Here is a 13,148-nt window from a genome sequence, read left to right as displayed (position 1 = left end):
GGGAGCGGATGCCCATGGAGAAGGTGCTTCCGTCGGAGGAGGGTGTGACTGGAGATGTCAGAAGGAGACTGAAAAAGCATCCAAAGCGTTTGGCCACATGCAAGTCATTGTTGAGCCTTGAAAGAGCCATTGTGATTGGGTTGTGGGGACCAAAGCCAGCAGTTTGTGGGTCGTGGAATGAGGGGGCTGCTGTGGAAACCAGTCGTGAGTCAAGTTCTTCTGGGAGGAGCGCGGCTGTGGGCAGGAGGAGAGGGAGAATTGGAGTCGGGGGGACAGTGACGTTGCAGATAGCGTGTGAGTTTCCGGGGGGCTCTGGAAACAAAGCGCAGCAAACTGGGGGATTTCTCGTCTCCCAGTTCTGGAGGCCAGAAATCTGAAATCAAGGTGTTGGCAGGGCTGGTTCCTCCTGAGGCTGGGAGGGGGAACCTGATCCGTCCTCTCTCCTGGATTCTGGGAGCCTCTGGCACTCCGTGGCTCGTGGATGCCCGTCTTCTCCCAGTGTCTTCGCATCATCTTCCTCCCATTGTGTCTGTCTCTGTGTCCACATTTCTCCTTATAAGGACACTGCCATCTTGGATGAGGGCCCACCCTAACATGACCTCATCTTAACTTGATCATCTACAGAGACCGTTTCCAAATGAGTCACATCGCAGATACTGGGGGTTAGGACTTCGACATCTTTTGGGAGGATACAATGTAACCCATCACAGAAGGTTTGCTTATTTACTTTTCAAGATGGGAGATCTGTAAGCCGGTTTAAATACTGGGGTGAAGGAGACGGAAAAGAGGGCAGTGAAAGTACAGGAGGGAGGTAGCATTGTGCACAGCGGCCCCAGAGGATGGCTTGGAAGAGGAAGAGAGCAGGATGTGGTGGGGCTGCCGATGGGGCTACGGGGAAGGGGCAGGGGGCTGGGGCCTCCCCATCGATGCTTTGATGTAGGAGGGACGAGCATCTGCCGGGAGTGAGGTGGAGGGGCCGGGAGGTGTTGTAAGGAGAGTGGGCACCCTCAGAATGCCCCGAAGGCTGCCCAGGATTTATAATGTATTGTCCCTTAAAAAAAAAAAGATTTGAACCAAATATGGCAAAATCTTACAACTTGACGAGGCTGGGGTGTGGGAGCATGGGTACTCATGACATTGCTGGATTATTTTCTGTAACTTTCTGGATGCTTGAAATATTTCATTGTTGGATTAGAACAGGGGAAGGAAGAGCTACATCCAGCGTCTGCCTGGCACTTCGGGGCCTCTTGTATGTCGTGCTTCTCCCTCCCCTACCTATTCTGAGAGGAGGCATGAGAGTCAAATGACTAATTTACACTAAAACTCTGCATCCTCTGCCTTCTTTTTCCTTCTTCCTCCTTGGGCTCCAGGGAGGCGTTTTAAACTGCGTAGTGGAATCGTGTGCAGCACAGCTAAATGCCGTGGAAGGTGGGGGACCTCTGCTGGGGGCCCAGAGCCACGCCGGTTCCTGCCCCCTCCTCCTTCCCCAGGATCCCAGAGAGATGAGTCCTTGCGCCTCCCACTCCGTGCTGCTCTGAGCCACCAAGAGTGGGAGTCTGATTCTTGCCGGTCAAGGCCCCTGACTAAGTCTTGATGCTGGCCTGTGACTTCGTGGATGCCATGGCCAAGTCGCCTTTTCCAGCTCTGGCCTGGTCCACACTGGGGCTGGAAGGCTGCAGAGGAAGAGACATTGAAAAGAAATCCCAGGCCCTTGGCCAAGGTCCATGCGACCCAAGTAGGGGGGAGAGCTCGGGAGGAGTCAGAGAGGGGATGAAGAGGAGGGCTAGCTTCTGAAGGCTTTGGAGGACGGATAAGGAGGTGCAGTTAGTTCCAGGGGGCACGGAGGGAGGCATCAGTACATCTTCCAGTCTCAGGAGCCATGGATTCCCTTAAAGGGAGGTGGGGTCCTGAGCAAGAGGAGGTCACGTCCTATGGCGGCTGGAAAGGAGGAAGGTAGAGAGTGGGGTGAACTTCCCAGAGACTGAAGTGCCCCACACAGAACTCCACTGCTCTGGGCTCAGAACAGGGGCAGGGCTGGCCTGGGACTTTTTCATTCCCCGTGAAGCTGGCAGAAGCACAGGATGGTACGGATCACCCCGGCGCTCCTTCCAACTTTCCCTGATATCACAAAAGGGCTCTGGTGAAAGAGAGGCCTTCTTGGGAGCCAGACTTTTCTAGGCTATTCTGAAATGGACCAGGACCCCCGCATGGTTCATGGCCGGCACTCCAGGGCTATATCTTTCCTTTAACCCAGATCTCCCACAGGGCTAGTTCTGATGGCATTGAGAGTAGAGCTTACCCATCTTTGTTTCTGCCAAAGCCCCTGCACAGGTTGGTTTTCCACAAAGGTTTGTGGAACTGGCCAGAACTGTGAGAGCCCCTAGGACACGAAGATCCCCCAAGGAACTGAAAACCCACATCCCAATGGCAGGCCCCGCCCCAGAGGGAAGAGATGGCATCTCTGGGGCCAGCCCAGGCGTCAGGAGCTGTAGTAGACCTCGGTGACTCTAACCTGCACCCGGGCTGGAGAGCCACCTTCCCAGGACATTTAAAGCATGGCTTGGATGGCGGAAGCCTTGATTCGTGCTCAACATTCACACGCATTTGTTATATAAACTGGGGCTTGTCTGCAAGGATGGAGGCAGGGAAGAGCCAAAGGGATGTGTTCCCGTTCCTCTGCCGGCAGCCCCTGGGGAGCTGGAGGAATGAGTCTGTGGTTTCATCCAGCTTTCCTGGGAGCGGCAGCCCTATTCTTAGTCCTGAGCTTGCTTACCAGGAAGGAATGCTGGGGACGAAAGTGTCAGCTTCGGGCCACGGGCCCTATGCAAGCTGCCCAGTTCCCTTTTAGAACGCTCCGGCCTGTGGTTCCTTCAGGCTTCGGCTAAGGAGTGGCTGGACTCTGCTCCCATCTGCTTTTCCTTTGGCTTCCCTTTTCCTCTGAGCCCTGCCTCCACTGGGGACCTGGCTCTTCTTAGCTGTGACCCCTGACCCTCCCCGGGCACCGGGATGTCTGCTTTCTCAGGAGACAGAAGCTGAGGGTGGTCCATCATGGCAGCGTCAGCAAGTGTCTTTTGTTGAGCACAGGAAGGTCAGCCCATGCTGGGCGAGAGAAGAAAACCCCGCCGGAAAATTTAATACCTTCCTTGTTAGTGATCCTAACCCACCCTCTAAAGCAGCTCGTTAGATGCCCCGTTAACTCTCCGGGTTTGCTTCTTTACGCTCCTTGTGCTCCGGGGAAGGGGCAGCAGCCTGCTCTAACAATGGTCCGCGGGAGAGAGACGGGGGCAGTGCCGGGTGGCTCAGGAGATGGGCTCCGGGTGGGGTCAGAGGGATAGCAGGCCCCGGAGGAGACAAAGGTCCCTGGCTGCCCAGCCGGGGTGCTCCCATCAAGGAGATGGATTCAGGGAAGTCAAAGTTCCCTGTGTACCCTTAGCACCTGGAACCAAAGATCTTGGAGCACTTTGTAAGGATTCTTTTTAATTAGGTCCTTCCCACACAGAGACAAGACGGAAGAGTGTGTTCCAGAATTTAAGCACTACCTGGAGAGATTATTTCCAGCCATAGACCAAAGGCACAGGGAGAAAAAAACCGGAGATTTTTAGCCTGGGAGGGACTGTGGAGATGTTTCCACGCCTCATGGAGCCGGAGTGCAGGTGCATGCCAGAGCGGTTCCACGTCTGTGCGGGACCACCCAGCAAGTTCGTGCCGGAGCTCACGCCCAGGGGTGCTCCTCACTGCGCAGAGCTCAGCGTTTTCATTCCCAGCAGAGGATTTTCCCCCCATTGGGTGTAGTTTATATTTTTTCCTCCCCACTTGTCCTGTCTGCCCATCCTCCCTCTTAATCTTTTAGCAAAAAGTGAGTCATCCTGCTCCGGCTATTTTCTGAGCCCCAGAATTGTGGGGCAGGAGACCATGTGCTTGTGGGGCTGGGCATGGGCACTGCCAGTGTGGACAGTTTGGGTTTTTTTGGGGGAGGGTGGTAATTAGGTTTATTTATTTATTTATTTTTTAATGGAGGTGCTGGGGATTGAACCCAGGACCTTGTGTATGCTAAGCATGCGCTCTACCACTGAGCTATACCCTCCCCCAATTTTACTATAATTTAAAAAAAAAAGCCAAAACCAGGGTACAGCTCAGTGGCAGAGCACGTGCTTAGCATGCACGAGGTCCTAGGTTCAATCCCCAGTACCTCCATTAAAAAAAAAATGAATAAACCTAATTACCTCCCCCGCAAAAAATTGTGGTAAAATACACATAATGTAAAATGGACCATCTTAACCATGTGCGGTTCAGGGGTGTTAGGTATGTTCACGTAGCTGTGCAGCCATCACCATCATCTGTCTCTAGAGCTTTTTTAACTTCCCAAGCTGAAACTGTCCCCATTAAACCTGAACTCCCCATCTTTTGCTCCTCCCACCCCTCCCCCAACAGGCTGGCTTTCATGGGCAGATTAATCTGGGTTGGGCACAGGGCCAGGTGACCAGGTGACCCATAGAAAGGTTCTGTTTCCCTAGATCACCCCCTTCCCCCACCCCTTTTCATCTGAATTTAGACTCCCACTCAGGTGGCCTGGGGACATCTGGAAATCCAGCCCAATCACCCAATTTGTCAATTTCATGGAAACTTCCCGAGTGTTGGGTGTGGTAGTGGGTGGACCAGGGCTGCTAAGCGGGTGCACCTGAGGCCCCTTCACACTGAAATGCTACCTGTCTCCCTCTCACCAGTGCTGTGGGGGTGGGGGGGCTCCGTGAGCCCCGAAAAGTCCAAAGGCAAATGAGGAACCTGACGTTGGAATGACAAAAACGTCTGAACAGGGGCCTTTTGAGGAGTCGGTGTGGAAGGTGGAATTGTCCAGCCGGGCCTCCCTGCGCACCTTTAGCTGAAGGTTGTCAGGAGCCCGTGTTTTTCAATTCATGTCACTGTTCCCACCAACCACTTAGCGTAAAATTGCCCATAAAAGGGAACTTAAATTACAAGTGATAAAACCACAGCCCCCCTGTCCCCTCAGCTGACCCTCTCTGCTCTGTTCAGATTCCCTGTGACAAGAGTAATGAGGAAGCTGCAGACACTTACCTCCAGTGAAGTCACCTTAAATTGAAAGTCTTTGTTTTCTAGGGCTGGAGGGATGGGGGACCGTGTGGCTCCTCGTTAACTCCTCCTGGGAAGGGGACTTGCCGTCTCTGGACCTGTTTGTCTCCCTTTCTCTCCTTCCTGCCGTGTTGGCCCCCTGGGACCCGTGGGGCCACTTGTGCCCAGTCCAAACCGGGGGGCTACTCACTTGATCACCCCGGAAGTCGCCCATCTGCCTTGGTCTCCTCTCACCCACCCACCCCCTCTCCCCTAACATGCTTTCTTGACCACATTTTCAACCTTTAAACCAATTCTTCCTGGGGGTTCACCTGGTTCATTGGTTTATTAATTAGTTCGTGAACACCACGATACTTACTGAGTCAGACCCTATCCCAGCTCTGGGCTTTCAGAGGTAACCTGGCCTTGCCCTCGGGGCTGGGTAGGGGGGCCAGTTGTGAGGAGGTGACTCAGGACAGTGCAGAGGGATGGGGGGGCAGAGGGATAAGGGCATCTCACTCTGCCTGGAGGACCAAGGAAGGCTTCCTGGAGGAGGAGGCAAGGTTTTAAATAAGGAGCAGGAGGTGAAACATTTCTGGAAAGGATAGGATGGAATGGGGGGTCACAGACCAGGCTGACATTGTGGACAAATCTCTCCAGAAAACTGGAGGCAGGCAAGACTGGAGGGGGGCCAAATACAGAGGAAATGATCTCAAGATTCTAGCTGAAAACTGACGGGGGCCTTAAGTGAGGGCGGTGAGGTGTGTATGAGGGGAGGGGTCTGGAAGTGCATTGCCAGACTGGGAAATTCAGAAGGCAGAACGGATGACTAAAGTAATACTAGTCAATGGAAGCTTCACTCACCTTGCCTCTCTCAGTCCTACCAGGAACCTGTGAGGTAGGCATTGGTATTTATCTTTTGCTGATGAGAAAAATGAAATTCCTAGCGGCTATGACTCTCCAAGGTTAGCAACACAGCTGGGACCGGGGTTGGATCTCTGCTGGCAGCCCGGGGCTCCAGGTTCGGGAGGTCCCCGTGGCCCAGCAGTCCACCGTGGTGCTGTCTGATGCCCCGTGGCCCTGGAGGAAGGAGTGTTTAATGGGTGGGAGTGTGGGCTTTGGAGCCCACTGCCTGGGTTCCCATTCCAGCTCCACTCCTTCCTGGCTGTATGATCCTGGGTTAATGACTAAACCTCTCTGTTTCCTAACCTGTAAGGAGAGGAGCAGGATGGGAATGGGTCTGATCTCTTAGAGTGGTTGCCCAGATGAAAGGAACAGATGAATTAATAAGTTGAAAGTGCCTAGCATGGAACCCGTGTTCGAAATGGTAGCTATGAAGGTGGTGGTGACACTCTCTAGAACATCAGTGTGGAGTCATTCTCCCAGGAGAGAGCTGTGACTTGCTCATCTGGCTTTTCAAGGGCTCTGGGCCTGGGACCCAGGAGTGTGGTTGGGGTTGGGACAACCAGAAGAAGCCCCTGTGACTCTGTTGGTACCACACATGGCCACAGAGGGACAACATGTTGCCTGGAAACCAGCCCGAAAGGCAGTGCTGGAAAGTCGACCTTGTTACTGGCGCAGGTAGCAGCAACTAGACCCACCTACGGTTTATATTTTCAGAATTGTCTTAATTTTCCCAGACCCAGATTCCATGAGCTGAGCTGCCACCCCCTCCCTTGCTTCTGCAAGAGGAATCATCACTTTGTCTTTCTATTTGTGGTTCTTAATTGAGTGGAGGAAGTGGGGAGGGGGGCTAGGGTCTGTCCTGAACCTGGAGCTTCTATAGCCCAGGACAAAAATGATGCTCTGTCTGCCTAGAGGAGTTTTGGGGGGTGAGAGAAAGCCCACACTTGAAAGAAAACAGGGCTCCCACAGGGTAGAATGCCAAATCTGCTCGACACTTAAAAATGCTACCAAATATTTCATGCAGTCTCCAGGCTGTGGGAGCTCTTTCCTGTGACGGCTGCAGACCCCTGGCGTCTGCACTGCTGCTCCTTTGCTTTCTGAGTATTTCAACAAAAAAGCTGAAGCAGCACGACCTGCCTTTGAAGCCCTGGTTCTGAGTGTCCTCTGTGTTGATCTCGTTGAAAAGAGGAATTCATTGGAGGGTTGGATGGATGGGGGCAGGGAACACTTGGCCATTTTTAAGTTTACAGATAAGTGAGGAGAGATGGTTATCAGGTTTTTGCACTCCCCTCTCCCCACTTAGCAGCCAAGGTCCTAACACTGGGGGAGCCAGTGTGGGGAAGCTGAGGGGGCCGGGGTGCACAGGCTGGGGACAGGTAGGCAAAGACAAAGCCCCTTGTCTCTTGCTGCCCTTCTCTGCAGGGCACAGGCCAACCCCTTAGGCCTTGCTCTCCGTCACCTGACACCTTTCCATCATGGCCTTGTCATCAGGTTATAAACATTACTGAAAAGGCACTAGTGTGGGCAGTGAGCTCGGGGGACAGTGTATACAGTGCTTCTGCTGGTGTCTTGCCGAGCATGAGCAGGGGAGGGCAAAGATGTCCAGGCGGTACTTTTCCCCCGGGCGTGAATTGTCTCAAGGAGCCCGGGATGTGACCCAGGGGACTGATAATTGTGGCCCTTTGCCACGTGGATCCCTGAAGGGGCTCACTGGGAGGGCTCACAGATGCCTTCCAGCATCTGTATCTGGACCGGGGATCGAAGGGAGGTGGGAATCAGGCGAGGTGGGTGGCTGATCTCTGGGGGCTTCCCTGGGGACCAGCACCGTTCCCTCTGCCTGGCCCAGCGGCTCAGTTCAGACTCACTGAGCCATTGATCTGAAAGCCTCATCATCCCTGCAGGGGGTGTGCGGTCAGGCTAAGCAGGGGCTCCTGGGTGGTGGGCAGAGGTGTCCAGGACAAAGTTCATGCTGGACCGTGGGTTCTGGGCAGGGGGCTTTAAGCCTGTCTCCAGGGAGGTGGACTGAGCAGACGGGAGGCTATGTCCTTCAGGGTCCAGTGAGATGACCCGAAGCCTCTGCACTGGATCAGCAGGGGCAGCCCTGTCCCAGGTGAGAGCCCGCCTGCCTGTAAGCGGCCCAGCAGGCAGGGTCGGGGCCCCCTGTGCGGCGGGGCTGGGCTCCTCCCCTGGCCGGGGGCCAGTCAGCAAAGCAGAATTGTACCCACTGAGGCACGGGGTTGGGGCCCCTTCAACTCCAAACAAACGCCGAAGCCGCATTGAGGACCACAGTGAGGATTTATGGTGCTTCATGAACGTTGGATAAAGGTGCTGCCTCTGGGCAGACACAGCCCTGCAGGGCTGCGCAGATTAACAGAAGGCGCCCCTTCTTTCTGGCAGGTAGCACAGGCCAGGTGCAGGCTTCCAAAGCCAGCCTGGGCTGGATCTCAGTTCCCCTTGTGCAGTGGGAAACATACGTAACTGTACTCGGCCGGCCTGTTCCCTTCCTCTCCAAGAGTCTGCCAGGATTCACGCGCTGACCTCACTTTCCTTTACAGTGTGCCCCCTCCCACCCCGGCTTGTCTATTCCAGGCTGTAGGAATGAGGGTGGGCTCCGAGGCCCCCAGATACAAGCCAGTTGGGAAGGTGGGTTTCTGCTGTCTGTTGGTCCCTCTCGGGGCTCAGACTCTGAAGGGCTCTTCTCTCAGTAACTTAGGGGTGCCGCCAGGCCGGGGGAGCTGCCCGCTCACCGTGCCCCTGCCTTTCGACCTCGTCTACACCGACTACCACGGCCTGCAGCAAATGAAGCAGCACATGGGGCTCTCCTTCAAGAAGTACCGGTGAGAGGGCCGCGGGAGGGTGGCGGCGGCAGTGGCACACAGGGTCCCAGCCGCCAGCTGGTCCCCGAGGTGGGGGATTGCACCATCCTGGGTTCTGTAGTGGAGGGGAGGCTCCCTCTCCCCCGCCACCTTCCTTCCCAGACAGCTCTGCCTCCCGGCCAAGGCTGACTCGCTGACAAATTAATAAGCCGCAGCCAGCCGCCCCAGTGCCCCGCTGCTGCCTGGCAGGCTGAGAGGTGGGGTCAGAGTTTACCCAGACAGAGGGGCAGGGGAATTGCAGGGAGTGGGGGAAGGAAACAGGGCAGGTAACTGGGGTGTGACCTCTGTGTGGGGACCCAGCAGCCCCCTCCCCTCTTCCTCCTGCCCCCCACCCCGCCTTGGGCTGGAGGAAGACCATCGCCATCGCTCCCAGCCAGCGGACACGGGGTTTAATTTAGCACAGAGAGCCCTGCTGCTTATGACGTCACTCCAGTCCCACTGACTGTCCACGTGATTTTATTAGGAACAAAAAAGTGACAGGCGGCGTTATTGCTTTATTATTGATGCTTGTTCTCCGTGCACACGGGGCCACCTCCTCCCACCCCGCCCTCCTCGAGGGGAGGAGTGCCGACCTCAGCAGTCTGTGCACAGTTCTGGGTCACTAGGAAGGACTCGGGCTGAGGCAGCTCCTTGTAGGGCCGTCTGAGTCTCAGTGTTTGTCTTCACTCCCTGGGGGTGGCCCAAATGGAGGGAGAAGTTCTGGGCTTCGGCCTGTCGAGAGAGACCTCAGGGTGGGACACAGCCTCCAGTCCACTGGGATGCCGACTTGAAGTGGCCATACTTTCCAAGGAGACTTTGAGGTGCAATTGGCCCTTGGCAGTGGCTGGTCCCCCAGGGCTCTGCTCTTCTGCATCTGAGCCCAGAGAGGCCGGGATCGTCCTGAGGGTGTCAGGCCCCTGGGCAGAGGGGCTGTGGACTCGGGAGTGAAAATTGTACAGGTGACCCCTGGGGCGGTGGGGGGGGACCCCACTCCAGTCAGGCTGTCCCTTTCTAGGTTCCCCTGGGGCAGCCGTAAAAATTAACCGTTTCTGAGTTGGTGGTCCACAGTTCAGGTGTGTCTGTAAGGCCCTGAGACAGCTGGGGTGTTATCTCCATGTGACTGATGGGGAAGCTGACCCAGAGAGGCTAAGGCACTTGCCTGTGGCCACACAGCCAAGTAATGTCTGAGCCCAAGCCCTGACCACACCGTGCACTATCCTGACTGGCCACCTTTGGGCTACAGAGCCCACGGCTGGGGCAACCCCAGCCCAGGGAGACAGAGGGAGGTTGGTGACCTTGGTTCCTCATCCTGGGGGTGGGAGGGGCAGGTGCCGCATCCGGGTCATCGACACCTTCGGGACAGAACCTGCGTACAATCATGAGGAGTATGCCACGCTGCACGGCTACCGGACCAACTGGGGCTACTGGAACCTCAACCCCAAGCAGTTCATGACCATGTTCCGTGAGTACCTGGCCGCGGGGCAGGGGTGGGGCCGACGTGGCTCTCCGAGGTGGCCGGGGAGGCAGAAGGTCCCATTCCTCTCTCTCCTTTCGGGGCCTGTGCGGGGACAGGGACACACCCAGCCATCAGCCTTGGACAGGAAAGCCTCAGTCCCCTCTCTGCCGATGTGCGAGCCAGAAAGGAAGCCTCTGGTGGGTCCAGAACAAAGAGGATCCAGTGGCCCTTCCAGAAAGAGAGACACTGCAAAGTGGATGGAGACAAAGTGGCGAGGGGGCAGGATAGGCTGGCTTTCGAAGCAGAGGGAACAGACGTAGTGAAGATGGGTGTGGAAAGAACCGGAAGGTTCTGGAAATGGAAGTGCTCGGGGAGGCTCCAACATCGGAGATAGTGGGGGTGAGGCTGGGGGTGGGGGCTGGGGCCCCTGCCGATGATGGGCTCCGGGAAGGGACGAAGTCATTCCAGCTGAGCTCTCTCCAGTTTTAATGAGACTCTAAAACGTATACACGCTGACCTCCCCTCTCACCTGCAGCGTGCTGAGAACGATTTAACCTTTGCTTGACAACTCAGGGTGAGTGCTGTCTCTCTGGTGCAGGCCTGCCCTGCGGGAGCGGCGGAGGTGTGCGCAGCCGTGTCCCCTGCTAGCGGGCCCCTTCTCCTGTCGCTGTTTGATGTGGTGCTTTTTCTTCTAGTTGGGAGGCTGTCAGCTGTCACTTTTAATCGTCGTCAGTCTGTCTGCCTCCAGCAGCATCTTGCAGGTCTAATTGGTGGCTCTTTGAAGGCTGTGGGTCACACAGCCAGATAAGCACCCTCGTTAAGATTGTCTCTAAATTAAGAGCAAAGTTGGCCCTGAGCAGGATCCCGAGGAACTTGCTTATAAGTAAAGTAGCTGCTCTCTGCTTAGCCTGTCAAATGAATGCATCTCTTTTGGGTATGTAGGGTCTTCTTTTGTCTTACTCTTCAGAGAGGCTGTATTAGAGGCAGATGAGATTTCTGGATACATAAGTCATAGTTTGATTGGCTCCCAGAGGGTTGGGAAGGTGGGAAGGACCCTTGGAGCCTAGAGGAGGTATCTGAGGCCCAGAGTGGTAGAGTAACCTGTCTAAGGTCACACAGCTCTGTGGGGACAAAACTCCCTCCCCAGGGCCCATTGCAAGGTTTCATGAGGCTTCTCCAAGAGAAGAGTGACTGTTCTAACAGCTCATCTGGTGGCACTGTGCTTCCAGCAGATTGGAGTCGGGTGGGTACCAAGGAGATTTCTGGAGGGAAGGGAGATGGCAGGGGAGAGAGTGAGTGGTGATGTTGTAGGCTGTGGGAACAGCATCTGTGATGGTGGAGTGGAAAGACTATGGAGTCATGGAGGACTTGGAAACAGAGGGGTGCGGTCTTTTAGCAAAGATTCCTGAGTTTACATTGGATACAGTAATTTGAGGTTCACTGTAGGTTCTTGAGCTAGGGAATGTCATGGAGGAAAAGTTCTTTGAGATGCATTATTCTGGCAGACTGCAGGTGGCCAAAAGGGCACTGGTATAGGAGGGGAAAGCAGGAGATGGCTCCTAGCCTTCTGCAATAGTCTACACTGAGAAAACGAAGCCCACTGGATGTGGAGTTCCAAATCTGGCAAACTCCTACTCGTCTTCCAAAACCCCACATCAAATGTCTCTTTTTACTGTCACTTTCCCTGAGCCCCTAATCTAATCCAAGCAGAATGTTTTTATAACTCTTAAACCTAATTCTGTTAAAGCGTATATTGAAATAGGAGAGTTATTTGCTTATACATTTATTTCCACTGATAGATTACGAGTCACTGAAAAAAAGGTGATTTTATTTCTCTGGAGCTTATGGAGGGCCTCAGAAAATGTTAATTGATTGAATAAATTAACGAAAAGAGAACAGAAAACAGAGAGGCTTGCCTGCCTTAATGATAAACCAAGTCCAGCAAGGAATTCATGAGCAGACCTCTTTCCCCATCTAGTTGGTTGATTTCCCCAAAGAGCTAACTGAGAGGCTGGCTGCCTCTCCCCGCCTTGCCCTGCCCCCAGAGCTCTTTGCTTAATGGTCCCTATTATTTTAATTGGTTGCAATACTTCCCTGTCCCACGCCCACCAGTTTAGCTAATTGTTCTAAACCTGTCCCCTCGGGTGGAGTCGGTGGAAAGAGGGGTTCTTCAGCTCTGCCAACAGGGAGGAAATGGCGAGCAGGAGAGAGGCCTGGGTACAGCCCGCGCTGGAGCCAGAGGGTAGGGACAGAGGGCAGGGTAGGGCTGGATGGGCAAACTGGGTCAGGAGCCGTCTGGTCTGCCCTCCGGGGGCCTCGCCCAGCCTGGCGGAGCCTCCTGAGTCAGGAGAGCTGCCTGAGCCCTGACCATTGCAGAAACAACTCCAGGTCTCCAGGGCCCCTCCTTTTGTCCCTGAAGCCCTAGAGGAGAGATGGTTTTGTTCTACAGTCAGTGCTTACAGTGGTCAGATTTCAGACCCAAGAATCTGTGAGCTTTCTGGAGCACCCGGACAGAAAACCGCCACCTCCTCTAAGATGCACCAGATGTCAGTTATACATTTTGTGGGTATTGAGGGCGCTGGGTAGATACACCATGTTAAATCTATACATTTAATTAAATTATACATCCCAGTGTCAGAAATGCTAAAATGTGAAAAATGTGCATCGGAAATGAAGAAACAGGGTGTTTGGCATCAGGGCTGTTCTGGGAAAGCAAGGGAAGGTGGCTGCTGCCAGTCTACGCCCCTCGCCTCTCGCGCGGGGAAGGCAGAGTAGATGTACTTGAGGTCCAGAAGCATCCTATTCAAGGTCCTTTGCACAGAAGGGAGGGGCCGAAGGCCTTGCGGATGATTGGCACTCGTGCC

The 13,148-nt window shown here is 54.7% G+C and overlaps 1 protein-coding gene across 3 annotated transcripts in view; it reads left to right on the top strand.

Moving 5' to 3' along the window:
- The window catches only part of MGAT5B (alpha-1,6-mannosylglycoprotein 6-beta-N-acetylglucosaminyltransferase B), a 65,906-nt gene that overhangs the window by 32,871 nt on the left and 19,887 nt on the right, over positions 1-13,148 (top strand). For all 3 annotated transcript variants that reach the window (XM_031469180.2, XM_064495490.1, XM_064495489.1), the window contains exons 9-10: positions 8,679-8,810; positions 10,157-10,290. In XM_031469180.2, coding sequence (XP_031325040.2) covers positions 8,679-8,810; positions 10,157-10,290 — 266 coding nt within the window. The remainder of the gene's footprint in view (positions 1-8,678; positions 8,811-10,156; positions 10,291-13,148) is intronic.

This window comes from Camelus dromedarius, chromosome 16, assembly GCF_036321535.1.
Source record: "Camelus dromedarius isolate mCamDro1 chromosome 16, mCamDro1.pat, whole genome shotgun sequence".
In the NCBI taxonomy this organism is placed as follows: Eukaryota; Metazoa; Chordata; class Mammalia; order Artiodactyla; family Camelidae; genus Camelus; species Camelus dromedarius.
This window is presented reverse-complemented; position numbering and strand designations above follow the sequence as displayed.